At 32.1% G+C, this 17,592-nt stretch overlaps 1 protein-coding gene and 1 pseudogene across 1 annotated transcript; one reads left to right on the top strand and one right to left on the bottom strand.

Annotated features, from left to right (window-relative positions):
* The first annotated feature begins 535 nt into the window (after positions 1 to 535).
* On the top strand, positions 536 to 11,301 carry LOC149513480 (telomerase reverse transcriptase-like). Its single transcript, XM_089748678.1, has 12 exons — positions 536 to 891; positions 1,001 to 1,078; positions 1,966 to 2,031; positions 2,137 to 2,281; positions 3,703 to 4,022; positions 4,845 to 4,941; positions 5,160 to 5,304; positions 5,865 to 6,003; positions 6,290 to 7,492; positions 9,771 to 10,336; positions 10,420 to 10,692; positions 10,908 to 11,301. The coding sequence occupies exons 1-12, from the start codon at positions 586 to 588 to the stop codon at positions 11,179 to 11,181; spliced, it is 3,612 nt and encodes a 1,203-aa protein (XP_089604804.1). The 5' UTR covers positions 536 to 585; the 3' UTR covers positions 11,182 to 11,301.
* Positions 11,302 to 15,554: 4,253 nt separating this feature from the next.
* On the bottom strand, positions 15,555 to 17,046 carry LOC149513479 (metacaspase-9-like; annotated as a pseudogene).
* Positions 17,047 to 17,592: the final 546 nt, after the last annotated feature.

Here is a 17,592-nt window from a genome sequence, read left to right as displayed (position 1 = left end):
TATATATGTCAAATGTGATATAAATACAATACGAAAACATGAATTATCAGATCTATAAACACATTATGACTTTTCTTTTCATATCTCACTTTTTAAAAAATGTTTTAGGTAAAATTATTTAATTATCTTTCTTTTCTTAATTTTAAAGTTTTCAAATATATATTTTCTATAAATTATATAATTTATTAGATATACATTATCGAAAATATATATTCAAAAATCTTTAAAAAGTTACATTTAAATTTTAAAAAAATCAATTGAAAAAAAATATCTTATAAAAAATTTTAAAATTTCGAACATATAAATCCAAAATCTTTCACATATTTAAAGGTAAAACTGAATGTTAAGAAAAAAAATAAATAATTTTATTTAAAAATAATTAAAAAAAAGGTGAAGAGTAAAAATTAAGTGCGAATGGAATTACACACTTCCAAATTGTATTATCTACCCTCAAAGCAGAACGCGGGAAAAATAATCCTCGTATCAAGGGACAACATTAATACGGCTGACACTCTCTTCCCTGTTCTTTACACTCAATTCTCCCTCCCTCCCCCAGCCCCCGCACCCTCAAAAAAAAAAAAAAAAATGGCAAGGAAGAAGAAACGAAGCCGGAAGGTACCGAAGATTTTATGGAAAATCTTCAAAAACAAAGCTCGAAGCTTAGTAACCACCATTACTTGCATAATTCCTCCCCCTCCTCAGCCTTTTCCCATTACTTGCTGCTGCGATGGCCGTTCTTGTATTCAATGCTGTGAAGATCCCATGTCTTTTCTCATTCGACCCGATGATCCTTTGGATTACAAGGACCTTCTTAATGACTGCTTTGTTGTCGTTAACAACAATGCTCCTTTCCTTGAGTTTTATCCTGATCGACGTTGGTCTCAAAAACAGGTATGGTTCTGCTTTAAAAATGTCTTTTATTTTTTTCTTTTAAAATGAAGAACCTTTTTAATGGGTTTTATGGACTACTCATCTGGCTGTTTTTCGTTTTTGGTATCAGATTGTGGGAAGGGTTATTGAGATGATGTCATCTCAAAGACCCAAGTCTTGTAATTTACTTTGCACTGGTTATAACAAGGCAAGTTTTTGTTTTTGTTGTTTTTATTTTGATTCTTTTGTTAAAAGTTGTTTTTTTTTTTTTTTTTTTTTGGTTAGTTGCCTACTTTTCGTGTTGGTGAATTTGCTTTATGTCGTTTGGATGGGAGTTATTTCTTCTCTTGTTTTGGATGGATCGTTAGGAAGAAGGAAGGGGAAAAAGGAGGGAAACCCATTACCTCTTCATTTCCCCCTCCTAGGTCTTCTTTTTTTATTGAGGGAATGGGAGGGAGAGGAGAATCTTTTCGATGATTTATGAGTGTTTTGTCAATCCTACCCATGCTATGTACAGTATAATTTGTCCATGGTAATATTGTAAAACGATGTGATTGATCATTTCCTTCCTTTCCCTTTTTCCTTCCTCTCTGATGCAATAACCAAACAAGGGAACCCTCCCTTTCTCGTATTTAACCTAAACATGTGGTTAAGTGTTAACTTTAATCTTCCCTTGTCAACTGTCATTTCTGTATAGAACATTCTAATTTTGAAGATTAATGACTATATCAACAAAGTAGTTTAAGCCCTTGATTACTTTTATTTTCAATCAAACTACTTTTCCAATGAAGCATTGTAAGCATTAGATAAGTGTTAGTATTCAGAGGGAGGAGACTAGAATAAGTATTTTTGGAAACCATAGAAGCAAATCTGTTTGCCATGAAAGTTGTAATTGCAGTGTTCTTTATCATATATTTATTTGCATTATTGTCTCTCATGAACTTAACTTGTAGCAGTGTTACTAAATCAGTATATAAAATCTTGAATGGAGCATGCTACACTATATGGATTTGGAATATGCTCTTGATATTTTTGTTAAAGGTTTTTCCTTTTTCCTCAATTATTTGTGGCAAACTTTTTTTTTTGACAAAACAGCTTACAAGATCGAGCCTGATTGTAAAGCTTTTGACTTCATCAGCATGGGATATTCTCCTTGAAAGGGTATGCTGAGCCTCAAAGATTGGTTATCTGTCCGACAAGTATGTCAAATAGTTGTGTTCTTGCTATAATAACATTTTTCTTCTTTACAATTACTGAATATGGCAGGTCGGGGATGAGTGTATGGTTTATCTACTACAGCATGCATCAATATTTGTGCCCCTTTCTCAAAAGAAACACCTTCAAGTTGCAGGTTCTCCTGTCAGTAATTTATGCAAAAAGTCATCAATGAATGAAACAAAATCTCAATCAGGTATTCAATAGTTGAACACATTGTGTGTGCTTGTGAATATAGATAGATTTAACATCATGCTTGTATTTACATTTGTTTACAACATTAATCTCTGCATTTTTTCGAATTCCTTTGCAAAATTTAATTAGGTTTCCTTTAATAAAATAAACCTTATGTGAAGTGGTCCTTGCGGCACCTGTCATATGGATCAATTCATTCTCCCAATCAGAAGCACTATGGGAATCAGAAAGACATTAAGATTTCTTGAGGGATGAATAAAAAATTATTCTAATAGATTAAACGTATCAATGTCAACTTCTTAACTGGATAAAAGTTGGCGCTTGATGGATGATTGTTAAAATTTATTAAATACTGATTGTATGCTGTACTTTCAATTAGAACAGCGTTATGAGGTCCAGAAACACACATGCAATGCTAGAAGAATGAACTTCAAGAATATTCCAATATATCAAACAACAATGTGAAGTTGCCTGCTAAACTGGATAAATATTGTTACTTGATGGAAAGATAAAGTAATGTGATAATTTATTAAAACAATTTTATGCTAATGCTACAGTGTGCACTTTGATTTTATTTCTTAACATTTTTTGATTAATTAGGCATGGCAGAATACTCTGAAACTGTTTCATGATGATACTAACAATTTCCTTTGATAATGCACTACTTTCAAATTTTCTTGCTATAAATAAAACGAATTTGTGATGAAAGTTCCTCAGTCATGCAAGGGATTTGGTTAATATGATCAAAGAGGACTAACTTACACATGTTTGCTTATGATGTCCAGTCTGGTGGGAGATGTTTGGCCCTACCAATGTGCATGGGCATTTTAAAGTGAGTTAATTATGGTCGGATGCATTATGTTCCTCATCTTTCAAGTTTCATGCTTGTAGCTCTAAGTCGATTCTATGAGTTGTACCTTTGTCCTGAATAATCCCGGTTAGACATTTTTTATATCCAAAATATGTAGGCTTTGATCAATGGAACATGATATATTAGTCAAGATATTTACTTTAGTAGGGACATCAATGGAACAGTGGGTCATGTCCTGCCTAAAATACTGACTTTAGTAGGGACGTCAATGGAACATGATATATTAGTCAAGAGACATTGATCTTGGTCAGTTGGTTCTGGTAGCTCAATCATTTGATAACCAGTCTTTTTTTATATCAGTATGTGTCAGACTCAATGGAATTTGATCAATCCTTTTTTTTTTTGTCAGTTACTATCTTTAATAGGTTTATGTTTCTCTGTCTCTGCGTGTGTTATTTTTTGCTGCTCCCATTTTTTTAAAATCTTTGCAATTAATCTAAAGGGTCTATATAATGGATTGGTTATTGCCTTGTTGCCTATTGGTGTTGGCTTACTTGCAAAATTTTGATTGAACACGGTGACAATGGTCCTTAAATGAGACAAATTCTCAGGAGCTAGAAAGAAAAGGAAACGAACTGGTAATAGCAATTCAGTGTCAAAGAGGCAGCAATGTGGTTCTCTTTCTAGTTGTAACGATTCTTTAAACTCCATTCATTGTGGTGGTTCTGGAACTGGAGAAGCTGTTGCTAAGTCTGAAGAAGGTTTAAGTAGAGAACTTCAAAGAAGTTCAAGTCAGACTGTAGCAAAGCGTAAAACGTTTTTAAGACCATTTACTTGGAAACGCGACAAGAAGTGCAGACAACTGAATATGCCAAAACACAGTGATGAGAACATCTTCAGAATCATTTGTTCTGATAATAATTGCTTACCTGTGAGTCTCACAAGCCCATCCAACACAAATCAGGTCATTTTCTCCAGTAGTTGCTTGTTCTAATAATTCAATAACTATGTTTTTCTGCTTAATGGTTTGATTAATGCAATTATAGCTGTAAAATCACCCCCATGCTGTGTAGTGTGTACTATGTAAGAGAGATTCATTAATGCTAGTATATTTTATTTAGAAAATGATCTTAATGGTTGGATTGAGCATTGTTTTAGATCCTAACATAATTCATAACAAGTTTTTTTAGAGGAAAATGATGTAGCACCTGTTTTAGATCAAGGATTTCAATGGTTTTGCCTTTTCAACTTTCTTAAAAATGATATCAATGGCCTCCACCATCAAAATCAATGACCCACTTAAACTTGTAAAAAATCACCATGGCATCTATGCTAAAAATAAGTCTGTATTGAGTTTGGTGTCAAATATTAAGCAACACCAACTCTGTTGAAGAAATTACTAAAACATCATATTAAATCATAATAAATATTTAAAATAAAATATATAAATTAAATTTATTCTTCTCACATGCAACTACATAAAATAACCTATATATTTTGTCACATAACTTCTTTCACGTATTTTACCTCTTTGTTTTTTTTCTTTCACCTACATAGATTGTGTGCCAAAATCCAGTTTAATAAAACACCAGAGCAGGTGTAAGCAAAGAAAGGAAGTTTTCTTGTCATTTCTGTTTCATATCTTTTAGTGCTTGGGTTGATCCAAGGGCGTGAGAAGCTTAGAAACAGAAACTGAAAAATTTTATGACCTCTTGTTATTGCCTTGATTGACATTTGTATTTTGCTTTCACAGTTTCTTTTATTTTGTTGTGCAGATGCCAGTGCAGTGTTCTTGTTATTTGATGCTATAAGCTCCCCAAGTACTACTCTGATTCAAATGAGATTAACAGGCAATCTATGTTCTATAATTTGGAATGTTCCTCATCTGTTCTTCCAAAAGAACGTATCCTTTAATAGATTTTGAGAGGTAGTGAATCTGTCTTTTTTTATTTCTTCCCCCTTTCAATTTTCTGTAAGGTAGGCATTGTCATATGTTTTTAAGGTTATTAAGTAATATTTCTCCCTTTTGGCTTTAAGGAATCTATTGTGTCCCCTTAATATTCTAAAGATGTACTAAATTCCTTAGTGCCTAAATTTTCAAGCTCAAAGTATCTCATGGAGAATAACTTTGGTTTGTCTGATGCAAATGTAAGTGGTCAATCAACGCCATGCTCCCACGATAGAGCCTGTTTTCTCATCGGATCTTCTTGCCTGTAAGTTGCATATTACACATTAACCCCTTGCAATGTTCTGTTTATTTTGCGGTATTACTTAGGGAGTGATTTGGAAGAAGTATTGTTTCCTTTTTTTTTTTGGTATTACTAAAGTAGGTTACTTGTTGGCTTTCTAATCTCATCTTATTATTACATGCTATGGAGCATGTATTCACATTGTGCAAATCCTATATGGTAGGCATGTTGGCAACATAATTTATCAACAATGCTAGAAATTGTTCCAATGATATACAAATGGGTCTTTTCACCAGGCATAAGAGCTGCAGTAAGGGCTAAGGTAAATGGAATGCTGTCACAGAAGACAGAGATGTTTGAAATTTTATTTTTTGTTTTTTATTTTTTGCTTTCAAACCAGTTTGGCCCTCATTGATTTGCTCAAAAAAGTTTATGATGATCATTATATATTTGTGCTGTTTAACTTTAAGTTTTAAAATGTTAAACCTATAGGAATATATTAAATTATGTTAAAAATTGTATTTAGACCATAAATCATGCAGTAAAGCTTTTCTATAATGTCTTTTGTATTTTTGGTTCACCAGGTATCACTCATTTCTTAAGTTGCTGAAGATGCTCATACGCAGAAGTAAACGTTGCAAGCATTTAAAATTGTTGGAGAAGTATTGTCCTCTACCGTCTTTGGATCAAAAGGCTATGGGAAATTCAAGCACAATAGTTGAGGTTAGTATTGCTTGTGAAATTCATATAAGGTGTTTGAAGCTGCAAGAGCTATCATCTGAAATGGTTAGTGTATGTTTTGCCGGTATTCGCCCTACCTTTATTGGTGGTTATGTTGGATGATTGTGCAAATTTCTGGATTTGATGGTGGTTGTACTAATTTTAGATGAATTTACAAACATCCAGTGTTGGTAGTAGTACGATAATTTATTTTTCTCTTTTTCTAAATTTAAGTCTAAGAGTGCAAGCAAGATGCTTTTAAAAAGTTGACTGCTAATTTCTATTTCAGAGCAACATGTTGGACAGAAGAGTGTTCAAGCATACTCATAGTGTTGGTGCCAAAGAATACAGCAAAACTCTGGACACTGATAGTAAACAGCTTGAGTCAACCAGGTTTTATTGCTTAAAAAGTCAGGTAGAGGCATTTATATGGTCTGTTTGTAGAAGTATCGTTCCTCCAGATTTGCTAGGAACTCCTTCTAACTGGAGAATGCTAAGAAGCAATATTTTCAAATTTATTCGGTTGAGAAGATTTGAGAAGTTCTCTGTAAAGCAATGCTTGTATCAGTTAAAACCCTCAGATTTCCCCTTTTTATCAAATAACCATAATGGTCAGGTGCCAAAGAATGGCACAGAGCTGAAGAAATTCAGTGAAGCAAGTTGTAGCATACATGATATTAAACATAAACTGTTTGTCAACTGGATTTTCTGGTTCTTTTCATCTCTAGTGGTGCCATTGGTGCAAGCCAACTTCTATGTAACTGAAAGTGAGCATGGGAAACAAGATTTTTTTTATTATCGCAAGCTAGTTTGGGAGAAGTTGACAGACCATGCCATTACTTGCTTGAAAGATCAAAGCTATCTTGAATTGGATGAGGCAGCTGTTAGAGCTATAATAGACAAAAGACCATTTGGTTTCTCAAGGCTGAGGCTTTGTCCAAAACAAAGTGGAGTTAGAATGCTGGCAAATCTTAAAGCATCCTCAAGAATGCTGAACGGATCCTCAAAATATAGATGTTCTTGGATGCTTAAAAATTCAAAAGCACATTCTAGAAAAGTTAAGTCCAAGTGTTTTAAGTCTCTGAACTCTGTACTTCGTGGTGCACATGCAGTCCTAAAAGGTTTGCTGTTGAAAGAACCAGAGAAGCTAGGGTCATCAGTGTTTGATTATAATGATGTCTACAGAAAGTTATGTCCTTTTGTAACCACTCTAAAGCATGCATCGACAACTATGCCTGGTGTATTTGTTGTAGTTGCTTATGTTTCGAAGGCATTTGATTCAATCGATCAGGATAAGCTGCTTAGCATAATGGAGGAAGTCATAGTGAAAGATCAATATAACTTACAGCAGATCCGTCAAGTTGCATGTTCAAACAAATGTTTGTGGGATCATGAGAATCTCATATTGATGGATGAAGGTGTCAACACGGGTTTTTCAAACTTAATGTCTTCTGTCCCTTACCGCTCATTGCCTGGCATTCTTGTTAATCAGGTATCTTTTTTGTGTTGTTCTTTGATAGGAACATTTATATTTTATTGTTGTTGAATCTTTTCCATTTTGTTCTACTGGGTTAGATCTCAGTAAATTGAAAAGAGAAAAGATTCATGCTATCTGCTATCCATTTTTGCTCACTGGTTTCTTGTTTAATCTTTGATTATTACTATCAACTTTTTTTTTTTTTTTAATAATATGTCTGCTTTATTGCACTTTTATTGTTGCTGCGCTCGGCAGTTGCAGATATAGTGCAATATGTTTCATTTTACTAAGCAAATTTTCCTACTGGTGAAGATCAACCTTTATTATTATTTTCTTTTCTGCATGTAGTTGCTGCTTTTGCCGATGCAAAAAGCTTCCTGGTTATCTTTTTCTTATAAATTTATTTCACTCTAAATGCATGTAAAATTCTTTTTCTTTTTTTCTTTTCTTTCCAGTTCATGGTTTTTAGTTTTGCTTATGTCAAAGCTAACTCTGTCTGTGCCACTTTGGCAAGAATAAGAGTAATGCTCGTGCGAATGTATTACTAATTTTAAAAGGGGTATATAACATGGTATCAATTACCAATTTATCATTAGTGGCCTGACAATATATCATGAAATTATATTAACTTGCTTTTGGTACAAAGGGCTTCTAGGTGGAGGTAGAAGCAGTTTTGGAAAGAAATGAGATACTTATGGTTTACTCTCTTTTTTCTTTAAAGAACGAAATGGGAAAAAAGAGATCAATAGATAAATATATGGTTATGAGTCATATGCTGCCAAGCTAGGGCTAAAACCTTGACTAGAACAAGCATGGCTATGCCAGAAGTCTTGCCTGCTATGGCATACAAGCTTTTCCTTGGGGAAAAAGTAGACAACCTTCGTCTTGTCCCTGAATGTAATGTTTTCCTTCATCATTTTTCCATTAATTATGTTTCACATAAAAAAGAATAGTAGTTCAAGCAGCAAGGTATTGAGATAGAATTGGAGGTAGACCTGGGTTTTAAATTGTATGAAATAAGTGAATTACTTTTTTAAAGTACTAAGGACATGAAAATCTGTTGGAAAAGTTAGAACTTGGTATACTATGCAGACCGTATGTAGGGGAAGATTATCTAGGTAGAACAATTGTATGGTTTAGGGACTTATTTTATCAATTTTGTATCTTATGGGCTCAACCACAAATTAATATTAGAAATGGTTAAATGGTGCAATTCTACATTGATTAAGTTTGTGGTTGTGGCTTTATATCTCAGTCTAGCCCTTTCAGCTATTATCCATTGATTTTATGTAATATAATGTGTATGGAGACAAACTTTCTTTGTTGCCTCATTTTCTTTTTTGTTTACATGGTCTGTTTTAATTATTACTCTTGGGCTTACACACCAGGATTCTTAAATGGTGTGATTTCACATCAGTTAAGTTTGGGATACGTTGTGGCCTTATTTTTTAGTTTGGCCTCTCTACTTACTGCCAATTAGTTTGGATAGATGCTTAATGGAGTTATTGATTAGGTCACCTTTCATTAATAGATTTTCATTATTTACCATGTATTCAGGTTTAGAAAGTAGCTCAAATATACCTACCTTAGTTCAGTTTGCAGTAGCTTTTGATGAATAGGGAATGATAAGCTTATCAATGAAACCAAAATAAAAAAAAAAAATAGAAAGAGAGATTTCCTCTCCGTTCAGTGTTAATTCTCCTTGGTTCTGTGATTTTTTGCTATTCTCCCCCTTTACTAATTCTCTGTTTCTCATCTGCTGTCCTCCCTCTCTATGCAGTTAGGTCGTTAAACTCCTTGATACCCAAATGAGCACATTATATCTTTCTTGGCTGATTAGGACATACATTCTTTTTACCTAGAGAAGGCCAAAAAAATGCTGCTTGAAAACAGTCTATTGCCCTTACAACTATGGTTTGCTTGACAGTTATCTATATTATTACTTCTAGAGATCCTAATGAACCTCTTTGAATGATGCTCTACAAGGTGCCTGATAGTTGATGCACCAATGATTATAAGGGTACCTTCCCCTCTCTCCCTCCTTAATTTCATTTATGCCTTGTTTGCTGAACCTTTTTGGCAGTGAAATCTCTCTTATCACTCACCGACATCAATGGGGGAATGTTTTCAATCTTTCTACATAAGGGAATAATCTAGGAGGGTGGCTAAAACTGATCAAGAACATAGAATGCCAACAAATAGTGATTAAATTCTTGCATATATATATTATATTTGAGAAAGCTTAGCCTGACCCCCATTTTGTGCTGGGACTTGTGTTTGAAAAATGTTTCAGGGATGCAGCAGGCATCTTTTGAGGAAAGAGCTGTTTTCTAACCTGTACGAGCTTGTAAAGAGAAATGTGGTTCAATTGGATAAGAAGTTTTACTTGCAGGGGAGGGGGATACCTCAAGGAAGTGTACTATCCACTCTGCTTTGCTCATTGTATTATGGGCATATGGAAAAGCATGTGATCTTTCCATATCTTGAAAAAATTTGTGAATCTGCTGTTGATTTATGCACAAGATGTTTTTTTTCTGATTCCTCAGATGCTCAGAAGTCCAGTGAGGATGCCATTATCTTTCCCCCTACCTATTTGCTTCTAAGGTTTATTGATGATTTTCTTTTCATCTCAACTTCCAAAGAGCAGGCTAGTGGTTTTTTGTCCATTTTGCGTCAAGGATTTCCAGATTACAATTGCTACATGAATGAGGAAAAATTCTGTCTAAATTTTGATATTGAACATCAATCTGGTGTTTTATCAAATACGGTTTATGTGGTTGATGATGGTACCTCATTTCTTCGATGGAGTGGTTTGCTGATAAACTCTAGCTCTTTAGAAATTCAGGGTGATTATACAAGGTTAGTTTCTTTTATGGTTTTCATCATTATTTTATTTTTTTACATTGTATTTTAATTTGCATTTGTAATGTCCTTGTTAACAGGTATTTAGATAACCACTTAAGTTCCACTCTTACAATCCAATGGAAGGGTAGACCGGGTAATTATCTAAAGAGGAAGCTGTGTGACTTTGTGAGACCTAGGTGCCATCCCATATTCTTTGATTTAAACATCAATTCCGCCTCTGTGGTCAGATTGAACATCTATCAAGCTTTTTTGTTGTGTGCAATGAAGTTCCACTGTTATGTCTCTGAATTATCAGATATTTTCCGACCTCTTATAAGATATTGTTTGAAAATCATTGAAAGATCCTTCAGGTATGGATTCACATCTTCGTCACTTGCAATTGTCTGGTGCATTAACAGATGATCCACTTCAACTCAGTTTTATTCCGTTTCTGGATTTTTGCTGCCCTAATTACTACTTGACTTCTCTATAAAAATCTTAAATGTATTTGAATCTCAGTTCCACAACCCTCAGTATCTTCTAACTCTATTTTTCTTTTTTTTGTCAATTATGCTGCCATATTTAGGTACATGTACAGGTTGATAGAGAAAAGAATGAGTTCTATTTGTCCGAGTACCGGCTTGTGTCCCATTCTTAAACTGGTGAAGGAAGAAGTTGTATGGCTTGGATTAAATGCCTACATTGAGGTGTTGAAGAGAAAACAGTCAAGGCATAGAGCATTGCTGTGTATGCTAAGGTCCAAGTATTTTGCTCATAGAATAACAGGGAATGAATCATCTGAGTTAAGATATGCCGTTGAAAGATCACATTCGTCTTCCTTGTGGAAAATAGAGTATTAGATTCATGAGTTTGGAACTGATGGAATGTGATATCAATGCTCCTGCATTTGTTTCTCATATTACCTTGATGTTTTAGTACGACTTTTGAAGGATTGTGTTCAAGTTTGATCATTTATTTGAAGAATAGAATGTCAAGTGTTTTGCAAAATCAGTTGATTCTTAGTTATAATCTTCTGTTATTACAATAGATTTCATGGAATGTTGGTTCTCTTGACTTCATTATTATTGTTGTTACTGCTACTGTCGAATTTAAAGGTCAAATTTTTTATGCTTATTAAAAAGAATAAAGAAATGAAATAAAGGCTAGGGAGATTTTTTTTTTGTGCTAATGTAAATGATTAAGAACTCAATTAAACATTAAGATATATTTTATACATATTAGAAATGAAAAAAATTAGGTGAAGTTGTGATACAACAGGAATAAAAAAAAATCCCATAAAAGTTCAACATCATATTGATAGTGGAATATTTAGTAGGAAGTCAAGAGAGTTATATAACTTTGCACAATCACAAGAATCTTTGAAATGCACTTCATTTTTGTTTTCACCCTTTTTTTTTCAAAAATTTCGTAAGTGAAATTTATGATTTTTTAATAATAATTTTTTATTACACTTATTTACAAATAATTTTAAAATTTATGATTGCTTAATAATAATTTTTATTACACTTATTTAGAAATAATTTTAATAAAATTCTTTTTTTGGTAATTTTTTTATAAAATTTCAAAAATACATTTTCCGAATTTTTAAAAAATAAATTTTCAAAAATTATAAAATTTACAGAAAGAGTATTTTAATAATTTAATTACAAAAATTAAAAAAAAATGTGAAGTACATTAAAAAAAAAATCATAAATGCAGATTTTTTTCAAACATAATCTCTTAAAGAAATGGGTATCTAATTACTTGAATATTGAGTAGAGAGTCAAGAGATTTATAACTTAGAACAAACATAATCTTTTAAAGAAAATGACATCTAATTGATAATATAACGTAACCACCTAAAGAATTTTGAAGTACTAAACATTAGTCATGCTATAAAAAATTAAGTAATGTCAATGCAATCAATAATGTGGAATTAGAAAAGGTTAATATGAGGTAAGAAATTTATATATAATCTGATATGGAGTAATTGTCACCTTTGTAGTTAAGGAGTTTGCAAGAAAAATTATAATGTTTATGCATTATCGATGAGCTTACTTAAAAGAAACATTTTGAGATTGAAATGTAGACACATTTTTAACTGTTGAGTTCCAAACAACTATAATATAATGTTTGTAATTTCTTACAATGGGAGAAGGAACTATCAAACTATCAAAATTATTGAATAAAGCAAAGTAATGAGAAAAGAATGTACATGATAAAATCCTCTACCCAAACATTCCACCGTCGATCTCAGCAGTGCACCAAAAGTGTTACAAACTTGAAACTCTCGTCAAACCCACAACTACACATGTAAATTTATATAAAAACTAAATATATACCAAAAGCAATTCAATAAATCATTGCAATTATGTAACACAACATATCTTAAAAATAAACAATTGAAGATTTGAAAGTTAAAAATTGTAAAGAACGTAAGGAAGAGTGACCTTTCAATACTCTTTAGTTTGTTTCTGCTTCCCAATAATAGCCTGCAGTTTTTTCCAAACAACCACAACATTTTATTTATCAAGTATTTTAATTAACCAAAATCTAAGAAACATACATTATCTATTTAAAAATTAAATAATTTGAAAAAACAAACAAAAAAAATCATGAAACTAAGGTTCATGAAAAAAATGTCATTTTCATTTTCATTTAAAAAGGCATTCCAACATTAAAAAATACTTTCAAGGCATTTTAAAATATTTCAAACAAAAAAAATAATAATAGGGCCAATCCTTCAACGTAAGCAATAACTCTATTTGAAAAGGGTCATGTCTTATGAATCCTTCCATAAACTTATCGTTTAGATACAAATTAAGAAGTTTGTCATCAAATTTGTTTTTTGTTTAAATGTGCTTGGTCACTTAATTGGATTTATTATCTTTAAAAAGTAAAATTTTAAATTTGACTTAGATTTTTTAAAAAAAGAATATGTTTTAATTCATGAAACAAAATTAGATTTGAGAATAGGATTACTTATAGAAAAAGTTATAACATTCATATTATGCCCATTAAAAAGATAGTACTAGCTAGTTATTGTGTTATCCAAAGCCTTAAAACATTTCAAAATAATTTATTTATTGAAAATTATTCTTAAATGACTCTAATATTTTGGTAAAAGTTTAAAGAATATTTTCTCACATAAAAGATATTCAAAAAAATAATTGTTTCTCTTGAAGAAGTTTCGTCGTCGAATTTAAAAATTTTTACAAATTTCAAATTTAATTGTAATCTTTAAATTGGAAAATTTTATTGAATTACTCTAATATTTTGACAAAAATTCAAGAGTATTCTCTCATCTAAAAATTTAAATAGAAATTACTATTATAACTTTTTAGTAATTCTATCATTGAAAAATTCAAAGCAAAATTTTATATTTCACAATTTTAAGAAAAAATTTATATTTCAACTTTTTTTCAAATATTGCAAAAAATAATTTATTTATTGAAAATTATTTTTAGATAACTCCAATATTTTGGTAGAAATTTAAAGAATATTTTCTCAACTTAAAATATTCAAGACAATAATTCTTTCTCTTAAAAAAAACTGTCACCAAGTTTAAAAACTTTTACAAAATTTAAATTTAATTGAAATCTTTATATTAGAAAATTTTCTTAAATTACTCTAATATTTTGACAGAAATTCAAGAATATTTCTGCATCTAAAAATTTACATAGAAGTTATTATTATAACTTTCCAATAATTCCATCATTGAAAGATTCAAAACAAAATTTTATATTTCAAAATTTTAAGAAAAAATTTATATTTCAACCATTTTTCAAATATTGCAAAAATTTTATCTTAAGGAAATTATTTATTGAAAACAATTTATTTATTTATCTTAAGGAAATTTATTTTTGAAAATAAAATATCTCAAAATAATTTATTTATTAAAAATTATTCTTAGATAACTCCAATATTTGGTAAAAATTTAAAGAATATTTTCTCATCACCTAAAAAATATTTAAGAAAATAATTATTTCTCTTGAAGAGACTCTGTCATTAGATTTAAAAATTTATACAAATTTCAAATTTAATTGAAATCTTTATATTGAAAAATTTTCTTGAATTACTCGCAAAAATTCAAAAATATTCCCTCATCTAAAAATTTAGATAGAAATTACTATTATAACTTTCTAGTAATTCCATCATAAAAAAATTTAAAACAAAATTTTATATTTCACAATTTTAAGAAAACATTTATATTTCAACTTTTTTTCAAATATTGCAAAAATTTTATCTTAAGGAAAAATTAATATTTAAACTCTTTCCTTAATTTTTCAAAACAATTTTATTTTTAAAAAATTGATATTTCAAAATTTTTTTATTTTTCAAAATAATTTATTTATTTTTCAAACAAATTTAAAATAGATTTCTAATAAAAAAATAATTGCAAAATATAAATAAAAATTCTAAAAAAATAAAAATTTGTTGCAAAATAACATTGAGACACTCTAATGGCTATCGAATTTATTATGGTAGTATGGTAGTGGTACATAGTGCACCATGGCACCACCACATTATTATTTAGTTTTGACGGCCTCCCGTACGTACGAGTCGCGGCCACAGTTTGATCATCAGCAAGCAGCAAAAGCCGGCTTATGCATGTTGGCGCAGCAGCAAGAAAGCAGCATCAGCATTGGCATCACTGCAATAAAGGCAAGGATGCTGCTCAAATCCCTGTTTCTCCAAAACCTTCCTAGCCATCATCAAAAGCTGTTTATTGCTTAATTCACCCGAGTTCCCACTCAGTGCAATCTGCACTGCATTGCTGAACGCCCCATACGCCTTTCCTCCAGTAAGGTTAAATTTCAACACATAAGGAAATGTTGAAAACTACTAGACATTCATTTGAATAAAATTATTTACATTTTTTCAAGAACTTTTTGGAACAACTAGCTTTACTAAGTTCTTATAAAAATTAATGCATTAAAATCTTATATATATATATGTATATATATATATATATATATATATATATATATAAAAGAAAAGATAATTAAAAACTGGTGAAACTAGGAAACTAAGTTTATGATTAATTTTCTAAAAAAAAATCAATTTTTGGGAAACCATTTCATGCATAAGAAAAGGCTATTTTGCTCGGTGTTAAGTTGGCATGACAATGAATCTAATTAAAATAGCTAAAACGATAAATAGCTAGCTAATACCATTTTTAAAAGAAAAAAAGTAAATTTTTAGCATGCAATTAAACTAATAATAATAATAAAGGCCTTTTTATTTTTCCATATTATAATGAAATATTACAAATAGCCATATACAGACATAGGCAATGTCATATGTTTGAAGGCCCTTCCAATTCAGAAGATACTCTGAATTTTTACATTTACATATATAACAAACACACATTAATTAATTATACATGAAGCATTGAGACACTCTAATGGCTATCAAATCTATTTTAGTAGTATAGTAGTAGTACGTAGTGCACCGTGGCACCACCACATTATTATTTAGTTTTGACAGCCTCACGTACGTACGAGTCTCGACCACAGTTTGATCATCAGCAAGCAGCAAAAGCCCGCTTATGCATGCTGGCGCAGCTGCAAGAAAGCAGCATCAGCATTGGCATCACTGCAATAAAGGCAAGGATGCTGCTCAAATCCCTGCTTCTTCAAAACCTTCCTAGCCCTCATCACAAGCTGTTTATTGCTCAATTCACCCGAGTTCTCACTCAGTACAATCAGCACTACATTGCTGAACGCCCCATACGCCTTTCCTCCGGTACTCGCAGCCAAGTCAGCTGATGTCTCATTAGCTTGGCACCCACTTAACAGAATTCCCTGATCCTCTTCCAGTGACTTCAAATTCAATAAATCCCTATCTTGCCGGGATCGGAATTTGAGACTGACATCCTCCCCGAAGACTCCGGCGAAAAGAGAGCCAATATCATCTGACGCAACTTCGGTTCCGTTTGTTTCCCCGTGGAGGATGGCTATGGCCTCATGTATTTGTTGAAAAGGAATGCTCTTAGCCGCCATGTAGGAAACTGATAGTGCTTCACGACTCTTGACAGTGGAAGGTCCAATTTGTTCTTTCTCTTTGTCAATCAGACCACCACTGTGGCAGGAATCTGAAAGCATTGAGAAGCTCACTCCTTTTGGTAGTTGGTTAACTAAATGCCTCATGTCCACGTCTGCACAACCATGTTACGTACATAAGTGTAATATCGCGCATGCAATAGTGGACTCTACGGATAGGAAATATTGTATACCTTGGTATAGGGGAAAGGGTTTTCATGTATACGCAGTAAAAGATAATGGACTGTACGGATATGATGTAAATAGCAGATTGAGTTGAAAATTTATGTTAAAATATTAAGGTTGAAAAGTTAATGAGGGAAAACGCAATGGGAAAAACCTACCAGTGATGAGATTTAAATCACAAGGCACAATTGCTTCATGCTGGCCAGGTCCCAAAGGTGGTATTAATGTTCCATGCTTACTAAAGTGGAAAAACAGGACATCCCCTGCTGCAGCCTGGTACACCATCTTATTAAGTGCAGCCTTAATGTTTGCACTTGTAGGCATAACCGAGGACCCTGGTGCATCAGTCAGGACCTCAACATGGTTAGGATCAAAGCCAAATCTTTTCATGAGCACGTCTCTCATGGCTACGACTTCATTTATGTATCCACGCAATTTGTTCGGGGTGTTCGGGTAGTTTCAACCGACCTGAACGGCTAATTTCTTCTGGTCCATTAATCGAACGCTGGGATTCTAAGGTTGCAAAATAACTGGGTTATCTTTCTAGTTAAGAGGAAGTATTGCTTGACACCTTTTTCCTGTCCTGAGCTTGGGATTTATAGCAACCGCATTTTAATGGTTAACTTGGAAAAAGATTCAAATTAACAACGTTTTTTGGAGAAAATTGTTGCGCCTGAAGCAATAATCACAACAATACAGAAACAATAGACAACAATCAATAATCAAATACGTAGGAAAAATAAAGCACACCAAGATTTACGTGAAAAATCCTCCAGTGTAGAGGGAAAAAACCACGGGCCACCAGAAAAATCTTCACTATCAAATAATAGTTATACAAAGTTCTTCTCTAGCTAAAACTAGAGCTAATCAACAACTAGAGAAACAATTGGAGAAATCTCACCAAATAAGTGACTTAACAAATACACCCTAGATTTGTTCCTAGAGAGCTTCAAACCCGATCTTCACCATTCAGAATGTAGAACTCTGAATCATAAACCTCCTGACAAGGTTCCAACTCAATCGGACCACGGATCGACTTCC

The sequence above is a fragment of the Durio zibethinus genome, chromosome 19, assembly GCF_047325235.1.
Source record: "Durio zibethinus cultivar Kanyao isolate XHJ-2024 chromosome 19, ASM4732523v1, whole genome shotgun sequence".
Lineage (NCBI taxonomy): Eukaryota > Viridiplantae > Streptophyta > Magnoliopsida > Malvales > Malvaceae > Durio > Durio zibethinus.
The sequence above is the reverse complement of the archived record's forward strand: the minus strand, read 5'-3'. Positions and strand labels throughout refer to the sequence as shown.

What these genes read in the sequence shown, in the direction of transcription:
- LOC149513480 (XM_089748678.1), top strand. Translation starts at nt 586, where the DNA reads ATGGCAAGGAAGAAGAAACGAAGCCGGAAGGTACCGAAGATTTTATGG. An exon ending in GATTCAAATGAGATTAACAG is followed by an intron (nt 4,942 to 5,159) that starts GCAATCTATGTT and finishes AATATTCTAAAG; the next exon opens with ATGTACTAAATTCCTTAGTG. An exon ending in ATCATTGAAAGATCCTTCAG is followed by an intron (nt 10,693 to 10,907) that starts GTATGGATTCAC and finishes TGCCATATTTAG; the next exon opens with GTACATGTACAGGTTGATAG.